The sequence below is a fragment of the Heloderma suspectum genome, chromosome 3, assembly GCF_057233095.1.
Source record: "Heloderma suspectum isolate Gila_16-S chromosome 3, 16-S_ref, whole genome shotgun sequence".
Taxonomy (NCBI): domain Eukaryota; kingdom Metazoa; phylum Chordata; class Lepidosauria; order Squamata; family Helodermatidae; genus Heloderma; species Heloderma suspectum.
The window spans coordinates 234,897,358-234,917,700 of record NC_139460.1 but is presented as its reverse complement, the minus strand read 5'-3'; the positions used below and the strand labels follow the sequence as shown (position 1 = coordinate 234,917,700).

General features: G+C 40.9%; 1 protein-coding gene across 1 annotated transcript; it reads right to left on the bottom strand.

Moving 5' to 3' along the window:
* Positions 1-744: 744 nt before the first annotated feature.
* Positions 745-20,107, bottom strand: LOC146350889 (uncharacterized). Its single transcript, XM_084841942.1, has 4 exons — positions 20,003-20,107; positions 14,922-15,017; positions 14,024-14,157; positions 745-1,168 (listed from the first exon to the last, which is right to left on the bottom strand). The coding sequence occupies exons 1-4, from the start codon at positions 20,052-20,054 to the stop codon at positions 1,124-1,126; spliced, it is 327 nt and encodes a 108-aa protein (XP_084698068.1). The 5' UTR covers positions 20,055-20,107; the 3' UTR covers positions 745-1,123.
* Between the last annotated feature and the right edge of the window lie 236 nt (positions 20,108-20,343).

Below are 20,343 nucleotides of genomic sequence, written 5' to 3'. Positions count from 1 at the left end.
AGGAAGGGATCTTCCACAACAAGAAAGGCTCCACTCACAGAAGGTCCCTGTGCCCAGTATTGGGGGATGCCCCCCCACAAACCACAGTTCACCCCAGGCAGCAGGGTCTCCTGACTCCCTGTGTAGCATTTTCAGGGGACTGGAGGGGCTGCCAAGGTAAGGAGTGGGTGGCAAGTCACTTCTAACACCACAGCTGATCCACCATAAATCTGGATCTAATCCCTTTTGTGAAACCAGTTCCTCTACTTTTATTTCTCTATCGAGCTCTTGGTGGTCATCCATAACATGATGTCAAATGAACATAATAGTTGTACCTGGCCTCAAATGTTTGAATTTCTATATATCGCTTAATCTTCTTATACCAATTAGTAATAGATTTCACAAAGATATTTCTAACTGGCTTACATCCTTAAAGAGAGGAGAAAATGTTTGTTCTTCCATATAACATGGAGGCATGCATAATTAAAATTCTGTGTTTGCAGACTTCTTTCCAGTGATTTTTCTGAAGGAAAATGTCAGTAAATCTTTAGTTCACAAGTGACAAATTGTGAAGGGTGTTTTTTTAAAAAAAATACAAAATACAAAACAAATTCCACCTCAGTATGTTCCATTTCACCAAGGTGTTTTTTTTTTTTAAGTAACTGTGTTCCCTTAGAGATTCCATATAAAATATAATATAAAATATCACTCACTTCCCAATATTATTCATAGAATTCCTATTATAGAACATTGAGAAGCCAGATTACAACCGTACAGAAATATTTTATGATCAGTTTGAAAATGTGGTTACTGCTGCTATAAATTAAGAAGTAAAATTACTCCCACACTGAATATTGATATACAATGTATGGCAGGGAAAGTCCTTTGGCATACGCAGTACAATGAATATGGAGGAGTTCCAAAAGTGTTGGTTTTTTCAAAATTGACTGCTGACAAAGAGCTGAAGATAGGTTCAGGTTGTAGGACATTAAGGGGTGAACATCCAGGAGACTGAACATCCAGGGATTAAGTACATCCAGTCCTTTCAAACCATGCTTACCCTAAACAGATCCTAGCCCACATCCTGGATTGTCCAAAGGGGTGGGGTGAGGAAGGAGAAAAGACCATTAGCATCTTCTTTCTCTTAGAGCACAATTAAATGGCGTGGTGGCCATGACTGGATCTTCCCCTAAAAAATTAACAAGAGAGCTTCAGTTATTGGGCGGTATAGAAATGAAATAAATAAATAAACAAACAAGCAAAAAACCCCTAAAAACAACCATGGGAGTTGCTTGAATGAAATTGCAGCCATGCGAGTGGGGTGGGCATTCACCCATGTCCCTGATCGAAATTTTGACCAGCCCTGCTCCCCTGCTGTCATTTGTCCCACAGAGAGGGGACTGATTGATTGATTGATTGAATTTCTGAATCGCCCATCTGGCCGGTCATCCAGCCACTCTGGGCGATGTACAGCAATACAACAGTTTTAGGTACAATAAACAATTGCATGCATGCAATCGTGTATTGGTAGGTTTTGAAGTGCAGGTTCTCATCATGACAGTCCCAATAGCCAGGGCCCAGAGGAGAATCTAAAAATGCAGGGTGCTGTATTGATCCATATCAACAAACTAACCAGTTCTGGCAGTTTTCATCTCCACTAGAAGCAGGTCTTTGTAAAGTTGCTGGGTCTTAATTGCCCATTCAGGACTAAGCCATTTCAAAATACTTTGCATTACAATGGCGGGTGATATATTGTTGCTGGGAAAGTTCATTTCCCGCCAGCTACTGTGAGGACTACAGCGAAGCTCAGAGGGAGCATGGAATTCTGAGAGGTGGCAGCTGAGACATTAATCAAAAAGTGCCAGCACTGCATCCCTGCAGGCCCTGGTTCCACTACACCACCGGGTACATATGTGTTTTGACCAGGGGAATGACATAAAGGAAAGTGTCCAACTACCTTCACAAGGTACTGCAGCCCTGATCTGAACCCTTCCCTGTGGGAGATACAATTGTAGATCCCCACCACCTTTTGAAATTGACCCTTAGGCAGCAGCAACCCCGGGCATATCAGCTGTCCCTCAGATGTAATAAAGATTCAAACACTAAAGGGTTTCTCCTTTTTCTACTCTCTTCACCACATCTGCCATCCTGAAAAAACTGGCTTTTTCACTGTTGGCCACGTGTCCCATTTTACAGAGGACGGTCATCTTATATGAAGGTGTCCTCTATATGAAGGGTGGCCCCGTTACTCTAGATGGTGCTACTCTAGACAGTGCTGTTACTGGAGGTAAGGAGAAGAATATATGACAAGAACTGTCCGCTACTCCCAGGCATTTAATGGCATATGATGGAGCATGTTATGCCAGCTCTTTGAACAGATCTAGTATTTTATGGGAATTGTTTTTAGCTGTTTAAATTGTTTTAAAATGTTGTATATTTAAATGTTTATGCTGCATTCTGTGGTGTGAATTGTTGTGAACCACTCAGAGAGCTTCGGCTATTGGGTGGCATAGAAATGAAATAATAAACTTTCCTTTGCCCTTGGTTGTGGCTATAATGGCAATAAGCAAAAACAACACAAAAACTTCCAGTCCGGTTTAAAGATAAAGAACCATAAAAAGCAAGCGCAGGGGCCTTGAACTTGCCTATCACCTGTGAGTATCTGCCAGCAGACTGAGCAAGCACACAGGTCACCTGGGCACAGTCTTCTCCATTATGGTAGGATGCATTGAATTTCTATTTAAATTACAGTTACTTCTAAATTTCCATCTATGTGTATAATTTAGCGTATGCACATTTTATACAAATCTGAGTCCTCTTTTCTCCTCTTTTTCCAGTAATGGTTAAGTAGCCACCCTAATTTCCCTCCACTTGCTCCACAGTCTGCATCAGGGGTAGATAACTTGTGGCTCTCCAGATGTTTTGGCCTACAGCAACAGAAATTATGCTACATGTATCCCCATTGGATTCTGGTCCAGGAAATGCAGCTGGAGACAGCAGACCAGACTTATCCTGGTTACTGTACCAGTGGCCATGATGAGCATTGTGTGTGTGTGGGTGTGTGGAATGGCAGCTACCACAAAAAATTGTGCAGAATATTTAGGGGAAAAATCAGCAAATTTCATGGGGTTATAGGGATGTACAAATTGTGTATCTTCGGTGCCGCTTGACTTCTGCAGTTTGCAGCCAGTGCTCCGTTCCACCGTTCACAAGCCCCCGGAATTCTCCTCTTTTTTTCTGCTCTGAAAATTATGAAGATAAATTACCGACAACTGTAATTCCGGTGCCCAGCCGTCTCCATGAGTCTACATAACTGCCATAAGAATTGCTATTTTTCGTAAATATTTTTTTTTTTTTAATTGAAATCCTCCGTCTCTGTTTACTTTCAGCCAAAACACTTCCTCTTCCTAGGGGCTTCCCAAAAGAAGGCTGTCTTAGGTATGCCTGAGCAATAAACTATTTGTTTAAAGCAACACTGTTTTAAAGAAAGAAAAAACCTTTTAAAGTGACCATGCCGCTCCAGGACAGACATGGAATTGAGGCTCACTGTAGTCTCACTAAATCATAGTTTAGTGTGATGTCTGATCATGGACAATAAATAACTGAACAATATTAAAATATGCCTTGATAATTTAGTACTAGTTTTTCTATTGATATACATAATAGTTTTAAGTAGAGATGGACCGACCTGTCAGTTTTACTTTCTCTGGCATTCACTTAAAAAAAACAAAAAAAACACTCAAGTTCTTAACATCCTGAATATGAAGAAATGTGCAAGTGTTGATAAATTATTATCAAATATGAACTGAAACGAATTTCTCAGCCATCTGCACCAGCCAAATTCAATAGGTACAGCTATTCCCAGCATGGGTAGGAATATATTGTACCTGCCTGCCATGTGGCTGTTAAAGATGTGGAGCCTGTATATATGCAGGGATATACAAGAATTTTGTTTCAGTTTGCTAAACATGAGAACTTGCTCTGTTCTCAGGGAAAGTTTGTATATTCTTGAGCTTGTGATTGCTTTGCTAAATGTGTTCACTAGAAAAATGCGCACTTTAAAAATGGGCATCTTGGGGAAAAAATAGGTATTTTCACACTTTAGTCAATGGGGGGGGGAAGTACACGTTTTGGTACATGCTTTAAAAAATGCACACCTAACTATGCACTTTTCTTGTTCAAAAACCAACAACGAAAGCTCATATTTGGGAATGGGAATGCAGTCAATTGAGCTTCGAGATACAAAATCCTAGCCTCTGGAGTCCCATTGTAGTCCTAATATAGTGAGAAATTCGGCTGTTTGTCTATTAGGTATAAAACATTGCAATTTATTGACCATGTGAAATGTTTTCCCATTTTACTTTGCTGGCAACTGCACAGCTATTTTTTTTTTTTTTTTGGAAACATTTAGAGTTTTTTAAAGAATCCTTTTAAGCCCATTTTGCAGAGATACCACAACAGACTAAACACTAAGCAAACAGAGGCAGGCAGCGTATATTAATTTTGGAAAGAAAATGACCCATTCATTTGCAAAAATCATCAGTGATGCTGTGGTATTGCTGCCTTGCCTGCACAGAAATTGTCTATTTAACTCATCTGGCCATAGAGGCAAAGATGGGTTTTGTAATATGATCTATCGATTCGCAATGCTGTTAGCAGCTCTTGTGTTGGGAGGGAGGGAGGGAGAGGGATAAAATAGGCTCCCCAAAAGATTCTCCAATGTAAAACAAGAGAGGCAAAGGGCAAACTGTGTGCAGTTGCAGTAGCACAGAACAACTTATAATGTGTGTGTGTGTGTGTGAGAGAGAGAGAGAGAGAGAGGGAGAGAGAGAGAGAGAGAGAGAGATGGAGCGGGGTTGGTCAAAGGTTAGAGCTGATAGAATTATGCAGGAAAGAAGCGGCAACAATGGCTGCTACACCTCACATTTTCCCCTGGCTGCCCTCTAAGATTCACTCAGAGATAACCACAAGCCTTCTGTAAACCCTGAAGCTTACATATGCTTGTTGTACCCTTGACTTTTGCCCTCCAGTTGTTCCTCTTGGATTAAGTTTACCCAGGGATTTCTGCTTGTGCCAGTACAGCTTACACCAGCCAAAAAATAAAAATAAACACAATATAAAAGAATACAAATTCAACTGAGCTACAGCCTAAGACACCAAGAAAAGAATCTTAATGTTGCACTGCCCAAAGTGGCTTATCTTAATGTATAATCATGTAGCAAATCATGTATTCATTTGTATTATTAAATAAAGGCTAACATAGTTGTACACTCGGCAGAGCAGAAGGAATCATGGGTTCCCAGCATTCTCTGTTCCCTTTTGGAAAGCCGCTGACTCATTCCCTAAACAATCAGTGTTGTGTGCCATTACAAATGGGATGGTTAATAGGCCTGCATCCATTATCATTAGTGCATCTCAGCACGCAGGTATATGATGGGTCCTGCCAGCACGTTTGCTCCAGCTCACTGAGCCAGGGGCCATGCTCCATTGCAAATGAGGATGAGGAACACCTGCTCCAGGGTTTTTCAGCAGACCAGAGTCATCCTTCACATCTCATGCAACACTTGTTCTGTCAGAATGCAATGCTGGCACACAGGCCAGAACAGTGGTTTGCCAGGCATCCGACGAAAGATTAGAGACTTCCCTGTGGTCTTCTGCTCAACTTGAGCTTTGATTCCACACACACGCATGCACACACACACACTCCCTCAAAGAAGCCTTTAGAAAAATTTATCAGTATCAAATTAAGCATTCAGTCATTATGTTAAGGGTTTAAAAATAAAGATATTAAAATAAAAATAAAACAGCTCCACTTTTTTGGCACCTAGATATGTATTAAAATACTGTATATGTTTTACATTAAATATGTTTAAGCATTAAATATGTATCACAGTAGTTAATTTTGTTTTATTCACACTGCATCATCCAGACCCTTTTGTTTTGTTTTACTAAAAGGGCTGATCTTGTTCCAGATATACTACCTACATAGTTCAGTTTCCTTTTGTTGTTTTACAGCTTTGCCTGGTTGGACAGCACAACAATATGATAGCTGTTCCTTAAACTCAGGCTCCTTCACACGGAGCTTTTATCCTGCTTTGAGATTGCTCCTTCATGGAAGTTTGCGGCGCGTGCTCTTTACATGATGCCATGAACCTCCAAAGCATCTCCTGCACTAAATGCCTTTTGTTCCGTTTTTAAAAAGATTGCCGATAATGAGCTATCAAATTAACCCATTTTGTTCCACTTGAGGTCCTTCCGTGAAAAGAGGAAAAGAGGCAAGAAGTAGAGTGAGACCAATGAAACATATGGAAGACTCAGATAAGGGGGAAAGGGGAGGGGAAAGGAAGTGGGTGAAAAAGGAAGTCATTGTGATCCTGCATTTAAAACGGAAGCAGAAAGCCCTGTTTTAAATGCAGGATTTTAGGCTGGTATGGAGATGCTCTCATACAGCATTTGGCTTCAATACTTTCTTTTCTGGGCTAGATCTGCACTAGTGCTTTTTGTCAGTATTAAAGTGCACTGATAACCGTTGGGGCACGTTACACTTTCCGTATACCGCTTTTCTAGCGTTATTTCCTGCTTTTTATTCCATGTTATCCAAAATATCGCAACACATGTCATTGTGTGTGCTACAAGGTATAAATGCACAAGAGGGATATAGCTTCACCATAATGGGATCGTATTGATATGGCACGAGGTGCAGATCTGGCCCTGGCCTTTATTTAATGTCCAGGAGAAAGGTCCATTGCTGTTAACCAAGCCTTCCCCAACCTGGTGCCCTCCAGATGTGCTGGACTACAGTTCCTATTGTCCACAGCCAGTGTGGCTATTGGTCATGGTGCATGTACATGACAAGGGTTGTGTAGTCCAATACGTCTGGAAGGCACCAGCTTGGAGAAGGCCGCTTCAGACAGAGGATGCCAAAATTTCAGGAAAACACACAGTCTGTGAAATTATAGTTGTACTATAAGTGAAATCCCCCTGCCCCAATCCAACAATGTATTTCAGAATCAGGATACAGCAAAGAGTTTATAGGAGTAAGTCTCATTGAACACAACAGGGCTTCCTTCTGAGTAAACATAATGGGATTGTCCTGCAAGACTCATAGTTCCTCTGCCATGCCTTCTCGTTTCCATTCTTTGACTCTAATCACCCCTCTAGGCTACAATAACAAATTTCCTCTCCCCTCACATCCTCAGGATGCACTTGCACTATGCCATAGGAAGCCCACAGATCTTTGTTAGGATATTTTTTGTTTAAACCAGCTTGCAGCAGGAGCCTTGTTGAACTCATGGAAGATGCCTTTTCCCATTTCTGTCTTCCTGAAACCTTCCCCAAATGTGTCTGTGGTGACACTGTCACCATTCTAAGGCTCAACTGCCCTCAAACGTTGATGTGTTAGGGCCAAATTAAATGTTCTTTAACTTCTAGTTCTTTACCTCCATGTAAGCATGTGCAGGCCTGATTCAGATTGGGGCTGTGGTGGTGGTGGGGATTTACGCTTTCCCCCTCACATTTTTGTGCTGAAATTCCCCCAGCCTTGGGGTGGGGTGGGGGTTAAAAAAAGAAAAATCGTCTCCATGGATTCCAATGGAGATTTTTTTTCTTCCCTTTTAAACACTCCGCAGGGTGTGTGTGTGTGTGTGTGTGTGTGTAATTTTGGCATGAAAATGGGAGGGGGAAAAGCTTATTATCTCCGTCTCCTGAATTGCCATGGTCTTGATCCAAATCAGGGCCACGTGTGCTTATATGGAGGTAAGTAAGCCAATTAGCAGAACATTTAGTTTGGCCCTTAGAGGCCATTAAGTCCTCTAAATGCGATAACTGTGTGAAGGTGCATGTCATGATTAAAGGGGCTGCAAGGCCACGCCTCTGGCCTTCTCAGCAATGACATATGGCTTACCTGCCTCCACCTTTGCCCCCCCCAGTCCACACAATAGTCTTTATGAGGTGGGGAAACCAATGCACGTGGGGTAGGTTTTCCCGCTTCAGACATCCACACTAATGTGTGGGTGGTGGGGGTTGGTGGAGCTATTCTAGGGAGCCACCTAAGTTTGTAAAGCCACTATTTTATTTTTGGGTGGCCCATTTTGCTTCAAAACTGATCATTACTCAGCCACCCGGATTCACTGTTAGAAGGAGGAAGTAGAGACCAGCAACACAATGTGGCCGTTTTTCCCAAGCCCCTCAGGTGCTCTCACATTCAGGGCTCCATTCAGCCAGGAAAAGAAACCTGTTTGGGGCTTGCTAAGAACCATTACGGCCCTGCCTTTCCCAAGCTGCTGCCCTCCAGATATGTTGGACTACAGCTCCCAGCATGCCCCAGCCTGGTTTGGATTGGGACCACAATGCTCCAGAAGGGGAGAATTAAACCTTCCCCCCTACTATCATGCTTCTCTCCCAATAATTCTTCAGTGGTGTCAATGGAAGCTTTTTTCTTTTGTTAACATCCTGCCCCACCCACAAGTGCAAGGGCTGGGAAGCAGATTTCAGGAAGCAGTGGGTATCATCGCCTCCTCCCAGAGTGCACCTCCTACCTTTTACACAGTGCTATATGGTTTAGGATTGGGACTAGCTGCTAACCTTGAAACTGAGTGCTTATTGCTATATAGCTGTGTTGGGGCGTATAGCATGGGTGGGAGTGCTTTTTAGCCTCACAGCATGCATCCCTCTCAAGATACTTATAAGCTGTTAGGGGATCACACAGGTCAATTCTCTCCCACTCCTTTTCTCCTTCATTTTTTAAAACTGAAATCATCAGAATCCCATGGCTCAGACTCGCCAGACTCACGCAACCTACCAAATTCCTTTTTCTCTTTCTTTCTTTCTTTCTTTCTTTCCTTCCTTCCTTCTTTTCTTTTACTTCCCAATGGCAGAAGTGACAGCTGCCCATAAGAAGCAATAGAGAAATCTAAGATTTTAGTGTAGTTGTGATTAGGCAGCAGTATGTGTGTCTCAAATAAAAGTTAACAGTGGGACCTCAACATTTTCTTTCCAGACAATATGTTGAGTTATTCTAACATTGTATTATCTCTATGCGCTCAATATTTATTTTTTATTTCACTTATAGGATTGGTAGACCATCTTTCAATAAAACTTTCAAGGTGGTTTACAAAACACAAAATAAAATACATAGATAAAACTTAACAAATAACAGCATCTTAAAAAAATACTTTAAAAAGCCTGGGAATGCACTGCATCATTGAGACCTATATGTTTTCCCATCCTTTCTTGTGAAGAGTAATAACAAGAAAGTGGTGATTACTATAAATTTGAGCTAGCCTCTCCTGAGATGGTAAAATTGTATGTACTCCATATCTTGAATACTCCATAGCCCTAAATGGCTTGGGACCAAGTTACCTGAAAGACTGCCTCCTTCCATTTTTACCTACCTGAACTCTAAGGTCGTCTTCAGAGGCCCTTCTCAGTGCGCCTCTGCTAAGTGAGGTTCAGCAGGTAGCTACCAGAGAACGGTCCTTTTTGGAGTGGTGCCCAATTTTGGAATGCCCTTCTCAGAGCAGCTCACCTGGCCACCTACATTGCGCACCAAATGAAGACCTTTTTATTCTCCCAGGCATTTTAAAGGTGGTTGTTTTAAGGAAATTTCAAGATGTTTTAAAATCACTAATCTTTAATTTTCAGTGGTGGGTAATGGCTTACTATTGCTTGTTTTATTTTATCTATATTGTTTGTATTGAGGTGGGTTTTTTAGTCTATTTGATATTTAGTTTTTTGTGCTTTATGATTTTTTTTATTATCTAAACCACCCATAAGACTATGTTAAGTGAGCAGTATATAAGCCTTGAAAATCAATCAATCAATGAGTTGAATTGGATGCTTACTGTTATGCCATTTTTCCAGGGTTTTTTATGGGAGAGGAGGTCAAGATGTTTTCATTAAGAAGTGTAATAAAGTCAATGTCATTGCCTAGACCTTCATATTCTGGATGCATAAAAAGTACCTTTGCTGTTCTAGTTTCCCTTGTTTAACTTTGCTTTGGGGCAATGCAATTATTTATTCCTCCTATAAAGTCATCTAAGAAACAATGTATTAGCTGATTTGAGTGCCATTTTGGGGTGGAAATCAAATAAATAAAAAAAAAAAATTATATATAAAATTATGTGCTGTTTACTTCTTTGACCATAAAAATAGGTCTTACCACAACCCCATACATTTTTTTGTCTGTGGGTATGTATTTCTTCCCAAAATATTATATTTATCTTTCTCAAACACAGGTTGCTCTCATTATCATGTTCAGATTAAAGATAATCCTTGTCCTTTGGGCTCATTCTTTACTTTAAAGGTAAATGAAACTTTTAAAGGTAAAAGGTAAATGAAAAGTGAACCTCATGTTTTTATAGTGAACCCGGTAACCCATAAGAGGGACAACAGATCAGTTCACCAGTCAATAATCCTTCAGTGATTCCCACCATCAGTGATTGGATTTGGGGAGAGAACACTCCATTTATGTTGCATCCAGGGTCTTTGTTCCAAGACATGTACCACATTCTGCAATTCTCTCACTAAATGCTTTTTCAACTTCTGTATGGAGGAAAGAATACGTAAGAGTAAATTGTGTTGTAAAAATCTATATGATATCTCTACAATAACACATGAATTTGAATAAGCGTAAGACCTCAGATTTGAATATCTCTGCAGTTGTTAATTTGCCTTTGCTATGTTTTCATTACTTTTAGAGTTGATACAAAATGGAGGGTTCATTTCATGAAAAACTTTGCCCCTTGTAAAATACACTCTTGTTTTACACTTATTTGCAAGACTCTGTGAAAACAAACAGGAAGTATTGCCCTTACACTGATTTTGTGATGTTCTCACACAGCCAGATCTGTTTGGTCTATGTGCTGTTTTCAGAAAGCCTAATGCTTCCTGACCTCACTCTGATTTTGCTTTGTGCTGTAGTCATGTATTCATATTTATGGGTATTCATAATTATAACCCCTTTTAGATTTAATTCTAAATAAATTAAGACAGGTGTCCTCTTTGTGTTAGTGGGCACAATTGAAATTAAATTTTGAGTGACTCTTGTGGGTGATTTCACAAAATGGTGTCATGGGGGGCTTGCCCTTTCATAAAATGACTGCCATGGTGGGCATGGCCAGTCACGAAACACTCATTTCCCAGAAGGCAAATTGGTGAGACTAAAAGAAAAGTAACTTGCCCAGAACCTAAGTACAAGGCAGAGGTGGGGTCTGAGCTCCAAAACACAGAGACAGTCTTTTAGACCCAAATAAATATGGTGCTGGAGGGCAGCACTGCACTTTGCAGCATGCCAGCCCTCTCAGTTAAACAAAAATCTTAAGAAATAAAACCCAGGAGGGGTAGAGAGCCTGCTGGGCACTGGGAGATGTCCATGTGAACCACATTGGAGACCCAAGAATTAAGAGGTTACATTGTAATGCAGGTGACACATTTGTACACCCACTTCTGAATCTTTGTACCAAATCTTTTTCATCTCTCTTGAAAAAGGGTGTGCTGGGGACTTCTGGTTGGAACTGATGTCGCTCTGGTAGCATCCCATGAGCGCTCCTGTGGGAGCTTTCTCAAACAACTTTCTAAAAGGTTGAAAAACTTTTTCATTCCCCCCTGGAATTAAAAGGGGGGGCAAGGCAACATCTGGATAATATACTGGAAAAAAGTACCCCCCTTGAGATAGTGGGGGGGGGCTGGCTTCCAGGATTAACTCTCCAGAGCTTTACCAATGCAAAAAGCTGTACTGAGACTCCTATTTCATAGGAGAAAACAGGTCTGACGTGTTCCATAATAATATATGCTTTAAGAAATATCAACAACTTCTGAGGGATGATTTAAGAAACGTTAACAATATTTAAGAATATCTGAGGACCTGCAAGATCTGTTTGAGAGAAACATGTCTGCGCTGAGGAGAAGAAAGGAGCCGGCATCAACTCCCCCCGCACCCGCTGTGTCAAAAGTTTCGAGAACAGAAGATATAGGGGAATTATTTAGTCTGATAAAGACTTTATCTTTGCAATTTACGGAGCAAGCCAAAAGACTGGATTTAATTCAAAATTCCACCAACGCCTTGCAAGGAGCTGTAGATTTAATTAATGCGTCATGACAAAAAATGGAGACAAAAATTAATGAGCTAGAAGACCGAGTGGCAGGAAATGAAACTACGACACAAATTTATTTTAAAAATGCCTCTGATAGAATTTCTCAACTGGAGGCCTTCACGAGGAGATCCAAAGTACATATTATTGGGATTAAAAATATGTCGATGTAAAATTGCCTATTTTTGTAGATAAACTTTTGCATGAGATACTCCCTATCCCATGTGATTATTTACTTGATATTGAGCAGGCATTTTGTGTGCCAAATACTAAAGGGACTGATTACACAATCATAGTCCAATTTGCAAAAGTCTCTACAAAGAATTATATCCTCCGTTTGGCAAGAGAGGGTGGAAACTATGTTATGTCCAGACTACATCAAAGAGGTGGTGAATAAAAGAAGACAATTTATCAAAGCAAAACATATGGCAAAACAAATGAACTTACAATATTACTTAAAACATCCTGCTACACTTGTATTGTGTCTGAAGGTCAGATGAAGAAGTTTCTAAATCATGAAATGGCAGAGGAATGGCTGAATGTAAAAATGCGTGAGAATTCTGTTACAACCCCATGAACTGGAATCTTTAAACAAGCTTTGTTAACTGCTTGTGTTTAGTCTACATGACCCAGGCTAGGTCAGAAGATAAATGATTATACATATATTCATTTATTCTCTTTCATCTTTCTTTTTTTCTTGCTTTTCTTTATATTTTTTTATTTCAAAATAGATATGGTATGCTGTATTTAAATTTATTGTTTGAGGGTAATTGTGCACATGCATTTATATCTAAAATATATTACTGATTGTTGAAGGTTTATTTTAAGTTTTATTATTATATAACACTATATTTCCTCTAATTGTTATTATTATTATTAATATGGGCTACTGGGAATGAACTGTAGACCTGTTTCTTTGATATAAGATTGATGATATGATATTGAAATGTAAGGTTGTTTATTAAATTGTAAGATTGTTAAGGTTATAGATATAGTTTTTAAAATAGATGGCATTGGAGGCCAGGGGGTATTGGAGTTTAAACTTGATTCTTTAAAGGAGAGGGAGAGGGGGAGGGAAGGGGAAACAATCTTCTCTTTTTTCACTTCCTTTCCTCTTCCTCCTCCCTTTTCCTTTTTTTCTTTTTCTTTTTCCTTCTCTTTTTGTTATTGTGGTGTCCTCATCAGAATATTGTATCGCTGGGAAACTGTAGTGTTGATCAGGTTGTTGGTAATTTTGGTATGTTTATTTCATTTATAAAGATAAAATAAATAAAAATATATTCAAAAAAAAAAAAAGAAAGAAAAAGGGTGTGCTGGCATTTCAGCCTAGCCTGCAGAGGACCACGTGTTCTTCTCACACACATTTCCACCAAATCTGCTATGATACGATGTGATCTGAAGAACCTACCTATTCATGTTTTGCAGTTCTTGTAGGAATATTTTTCATTCTACCAACACAATGAATTAAGGCACACATATACCACATACAGGGAGGCAAGTAAGCTTATGCTTATACTAGTGGCCTCATCAGTATCTAATGTTTGGCCTCCAGAGATGCTCTCAAGTTTCCCACGGGGTTATAAAAACTTTCTAAAAAATGTTTTTGAACTTTACAAGCACTAAAATGTCTTAAACCAATACACATTTATATCTGCATCAGAAAATACTTAAGAAATACATCCAAATCATGTTTTTGAACAATTGGGGTGGGGAGAATTACATGCCAGATTGTTGCAGCCTGAGCGAATTTTTACAGATGAGTTATAAACCCCAACTAATGGACCTTTGATGGAAGTGCTGATACTACCTAAACTAGAATAGTGCAAATGGACTGCTACAATAACCTGAGCTTTCCAAACATAACCCCCAAGCATTTTCCTGTAAAATGACCCATTCCCTCTTGTGCCACCTCCTTTTCATGCACAGGAATAATAAAGCATTTCATAATGTCATACTTGTGGGAATTTTTCTTTTTCTTTTAAATGAGGAACTTGAAAAATATGCTTGCTTTTCTTTCTTCTAAATGCTTTTGCAGAATGGGTTTGGCAGAACATCCTGGCAGAACGGAAGATTGCTGGGACCACTCTCTCTGGGAAATAACAACAAAAAATGACTATCAGCGTAAAACTGTAGCATGCTTTGATCAATTTCTGAGATAGAAGAAATTATTTTCTTTCTTTTATAAGGTGCCATGATAATATATATTGACTTGGCCTCCCCAAAATGCGAAGTAGAAATTAGTTAGTTATGCACAGTAAGGAAGAGCTTTATTTTCTCTAAAGGAAACCCTGTAGTCACTAACCAGCATTTTGCAAAGAAATTTGTGAGTGTATTTTTTCACAGGGGGTGTGGTAGAGGTCAGATATACTCATTAGAAATCCTTTTGAGTCAGAATGTCTTGTCATAGCAAGGAGAATCAATGATGCCCATAAGAGAAGCTCTTATGGTTGCAGGGACTAGAATACTTTGCACAAGGGGGTCATGTCAGTGTTAAAAGGCTAATTTTAATCAACAGATTAGACCCAACAAAAACCCACACAAGTATGGGCAAAACTATACTTATGATCAAAAACACATTTCTGATTCTGGACTAAATAATGGGCTACAGGGAGACACATCTGTAAATTATACAGGAAGCTTTCTTCAACAACTGATTCACCCTGACAGTTTTACTGGAGTATATGAAAATTAGTATTAAAGATGTGATATGTAGGCTCCTTTCCAGGAATTCCAATCTGGTTTCAATAAAATGGAAACACTGATTGGAAGTGAAGTTGCCTTCCGGTTTTGCCTTTGGCTATTATGTGTTCATTCGTGAAATGACTGAATTCCACAACTACTTTTAATATTCACCTTTTGAGTTCATCTCCCACACTGGACACACTGGAATGATTAAAATAGCAATTCCTCCCAATGCCGGATTCGCCTTAATTTGAAACAGCCTAGGTGCTGAGGAAAATGGAGGGGAGGGGGAAGAAAAAAGGAAAAAGAATGCTTCTGTTAAGTCCATTCTTTGCTTCAAATTTTTTCGATTCATGTCCAGAAAGGAATATTAATAAAACAGTATTAATTTATAAAAGAACTTCCTGAGCAGATGACAGAGAAAAATAAAGATTAACGTTTGGTGGATTAACAGCCTCTGCACTTTATTTGGACGTACTTGTGGCAATGAGGTAGTAATTTAATAATTTAAACTACTGATGCCTACACTGCAACAATTAAATTGTAGGGATGTACAAAACACTTAGCTGGTTTTGTCCAGGGACATCTGCAGTGGGGGGGAGGCGCTCCGTCCCTCCCCCCGAAATCCTCGGCGGGGGGGAGGGGATCTGTTCCTCCCCCCCGGAATCCTGCCCGGCCGGCTCCGCTCGTGGCCAGCTGGGCCAACCCGCAGTGGGGCCTCCAGCCGCTGCCGGGCTGGTGTGGACACAAATGGCGTCCTGAGTAGGGGACGCCATTTGCGTCCCTATGGTAGCCCCTGATAGGCTACATAAATATTTACGTAGCCTATCACGGCAAGCCAAAAAAAATAAAACAGTGTATGCAAATGGCGGCGGCTACGGCGGCCACCATTTGCATTCCTTTTTTCACCATTTTATCCTACATAAATATTTACATAGGGTATTACAGCGAAAAAAAAGGAACGCACTACGTGCCCACTACGCTATTTGCGTTCCCCTTTCTTTTCACCATAATAGCCTATGTAAACATTTATGTAGGATAAAACAGTGAAAAAAGGAACGCAAACGGTGGCCGCCATAGCCGCCATTTGTGTATGCTGTTGAGGTTTTTTTGCTTGCCATGATAGGCTATGTAAATACTTACGTAGCCTACACGGCCTCCCTAGGGACTCAAATGGCATCCCTGTATTAGCCGTGATAGGCTACGTAATTATTTACGTAGCCTATCACGGCTATGATGAGGAAGCAAATGGCGGCCGCAGACAAAGCCACCATTCACAAGTCAGTGCGGATGGCAGCAGGTAAGTGCTCCGTTTTGCGCACCTTTTGTGTGTGGGGGGGCTTCATTCCACCACAGATTTCGGGAGATCCATGGCAGAATTCTCTGACATCCCTATTAAATTGCCATGCCCATCAACACATGCTGCCACCTCAATGTACTACTGGCACAAGATCACTGGCAGTAAAATGAGGAAAACTTGACTCTTCAGTGGAAATGCAAGTTGTGAACTTTTGCTGCATGCAACGTGGAGCCCAAGATCTTGAGCTCCATGTATCCCATGATCCTATGTTAAGTACATTAGAGCTCATAGCCTGCAATTATGTAAGCCATTTGCCAATGCTATTTTAGGATTTGTCGATCACAACACATCTAGTTAATTTACTTGGGAGCAAAATCTCACAAAGACACAAATCACTGCCACCACTCAAAGTGTCCCTTGGCAGCAACAAATTCTGTCCTGACTGGCATTAATTTTTGGATGGCTTTTCTATGGGAATGTGTTGTGTGTGTTTTTAAAGTTTAAACTAGCATTGTTTTATGCAGCATTTTAATGCTCAAATGCTTTCAATCATGTTCTAAAGCCACTTTGTATCATGGTTAAATATTGCTGTTCCAATTGTTGTCACCTTTCTGGGTTTATTGGTAGGAGCTGAGTGGGAAAGAAAATGCTTTATACAATCCACAAAGTGGCTTTATGGTCAAGCCAGGCTCAGCCAATAAGAGAGGCTTCCCCCTCGCCCTCCTTTCTCCTTTCCCTTAAGGGCCAGATGCACCTGCATTTCAGGAGCAAGCCTCATTGACCACAACGGGAGTTGCTTATGAGTGGACACACATATGCTTGTGCTGGGAAAGAGGGTGGGGGACACAGGGATGGGAAACCAGGCCCCTTTCTAACCACAGGATCTCTATAAGGAAAGTGTGAAGTAGTTACTTCCTAAGGCAATAAACCAAACAAAGGAGAATTGCAGGTTTGGTGAAGCACTTTACAGGCTTAAATTCATGGGAATCTCTGTGAATTCTGATGTGAGCATTCAGAGGGCAAGCCTCATTGAGCACAATGGGAGTTACTCCTGAGTAGACACACATATGCCTGTGATGGGAAAGGGGTGGGGGGAAACACAGGCATGGGAAACCAGCCTCCTTTCTAAACAAACCAGTATGGCACAGGATCTCTATAGCAATGCTGTGAAGTAGTTACTTCCTAAGACAATAAACCAAACAAAAGAGAATCGTAGCCTCGAGATCGCGCTTTAGAACATTTAGTGAATGTGCTTTAAAATGTGCCATTTCAAACGAAGGGGATCTCTGTAAATTTTGATGTGGGCATTCATGGGACAAGTCTCATTGAGTACAATGGGAGTTACTTCTCAGGAGACACTAATTGGTTTGTGCAAGGATGGGAAACACACAGGAAACACCCCTTGACTGGAGTCACAGTGAAAGACACAACCCTGGGCAGGGGTAGCATACCCGAACTAAATGTGGGTGTTGGGGCACACAGCAACTCTACCGGGAAGAACCTGACTTAAGGAAAATCTCAGGAAATCTGGTTTTTCCCTGATAAGCTCCGGGGTGGCTGCTGGATGGCCATGACATCATGTATCCCTAATGACCTCAACACACAGCCAGCTCAGAGTAAATAGCTAGTGGAGACACCCTTCTACTATGATGAGTAAAGCTGAGTTGATAACTTCCTCACTCATAATTCGTTCGCAACCCACACCACTTGCTACACCAGTACAGCAAAACATCCAGGATGTTGCCACAGTGCAGAAGTTCAGGATGATATATCACTAAGCTTTGCATGAGTCAGAGTAATAATAGTGAAAGAATGCAAGAGCGAAGTACAATACTAACCACATCAACAGTAGTGGACACCACGACCACCTTGTATCAGTGCAGTGTTGCAACCACACAACAGAACATGAGCATTGCCAAGGTTTGCAACCCAGACAGTCCAGACAGAACATGAAGGGAGAAGCAAGTTATGCCACAAATTAACAACATAGTAAGCTTTCCAGCATAGTCACTGCCAGAACCATTATCCATAAGTCACACATGTTCAGAAGGAAGGAAACAGAAATATAGTGATTGGAAAGCACAGTGAACAAAGAGTGTATATCGGGATGGGGAAGTTGTGGCCCTCCTAATGTTGTGGGACTACAACTCCCATCATCCCTCACACTTGGCTAACCTGGCTAGGACTGATGGAAGTTGTAGTCTAACAAGTTGCCCACCCCTGGCATACATAGTGACACCAGGCCAACGAAGAACACAAATTGTCAGATAGTTTATTCTGGTTCAAATCTGTGTGTAGTAGCTTCTACTAGCATTGGGCTGGTTAAATTATATGCGGTATCCTAAGGGACAGTAAAGCAATACTTTTCTTAGGACCAACTAGAACCCACAAAGCAGCGGGGGAGCTTCTTTTCAATTGCACAGCACTGTCAACAAGCAAAAAATGAACAAAAGAAAGGAAGAAAAGTATTACTTTGGTCGAGGGCATGATGGAAGCTCAAGCAGTATCCTAGTACTCAGTAGAGATGAAAATGGAGCAAAGGCATCTCATATGCTGTCCAAATTAATCTCTGTTTCAAAAGTCCAGACACTCTTACTTGCACATTCATTCTTGATGCACTAACCATATGTTTTATTGGAATGTTCATCTCTGCAACAAGGATATCTGCTTATGTGTTTTCAAGGTCATGCATAGAGCAATGCCTAGAATCACGTAAATTTAGAGAACCTAATCAAAATACTGTGCTACATAAAATTTGTCTTAGCACCAGGAAAGGCTGCCGAAGTAGTGCATTATGTAATTTTGAATTATTGAACTATGAACCAAAGCTGAGCTGTTCCAAAATCCATAGCACTCGAGGACTCTGTCATTAAAGGCTCCTTGAAATCCCCCCCCTTTTTATAGTGGTTATGAAAAACAAATCACAATAAACCTGTAGGACAAGAGCAGAAGTGACATATTAACACCCCAGTCCTATAGTCACTGTATGAGTGGCAGAGTGAATGGCTTGCACTGACACAGCTACAATAACATCATGTACATGCACTATTACAATCAATCATCCATAATCATGATTTTATTGTGCAAGGGGCTTTATAATTCTTCTGTTCACTAAACAACACCCAGTGTGAGACAAGTGGGAACATTGCATGGTGCACTTCTGCTTGTTAGGTGTGTAATCGAATTATAAAGTTCGCATCCCATTTTGAGAAATGTAGGGTTGCGTCAATGTCGCTGGCTCTAAAGCAGGGGTGGGCAACTTCGGGAGGTCCAGGGGCCATTTTCACACACCCCAGAGCTCCTCCTGCAGGCCTCACTTCCAACCACAGGATGCTGAATTTTAAATAAATAAATAGTGTCTGGAGTGACTACAGAGCACCAAAATGATCAAATGTAGCCTGTTTTTAAGCTAAGTTAGACCCTTTTAGTGCTTCGGAGCACTCAAAGGGCCAAAAAAAAAAAAAAAAAGCTTCAGAATGGCCACCCTGGACACCATTTTGTTTTTTGTTTTACAATTTCAGGGTGCAACAGGCACAGCACATTGCCCATTCCTGCTCTTAAGCAAGCAAGGGGCTTTGCAATGATCGATAAGTTTCCTGATCTGTTCCGCCAAAACATCACATGAACAAGGTCTTATTAATGTGCCACTGCATTACATATGGCAGCAGAAGTTATTGCTAATGTAGCAACATCAGCATGAGTCAATAGAACTTGCTATGGCCATTAAGAACATAAGTACATTAGAAGACCTGTGCTGGATCTGTCCAAGGCCTGTCTAGTCCAATAGCCTGTTTCCTGCAGGGGGCAAATCCGGGAAGTTTACAAGCAGGATGGGAGGGCAGTAACCCTTCTGCACAGTTCTCCCCCAGCAAAAGGTAATTTAGAGGCATACTGCCTCTGAACCTGGAGGTAGCACTTGGCTCTCATGACTTATATCCATTGATAGACTTACCCTCTATTATTTTTTCTAGCCCCTGTTTAAAGATATCTAAACTAGTGGCCATCACCAGTGAAGAAGTACTTGCCTTCGTCCTGGATTTCCCATCAGTCAGCTTCATTGAATGAACTTGGGTTCTAGGGTTATGAGAGGGAGAGAAAAACGCCCTCTCCATTTGTGAATTGTACAAGAGCTGCTGTCCTTACATTCCTTCCTCCTTACGCCTCTCTCTGCCAGTGGTATGAGTCAAAGGGGCTGGCATTTTTGCAATTGCCTCACACCATTTGGCATAGGAACTATGTTAGTCTACTCACTGCTCATCCTGCTTCCTGAAGCCTATTCTGCACACTGGCAGA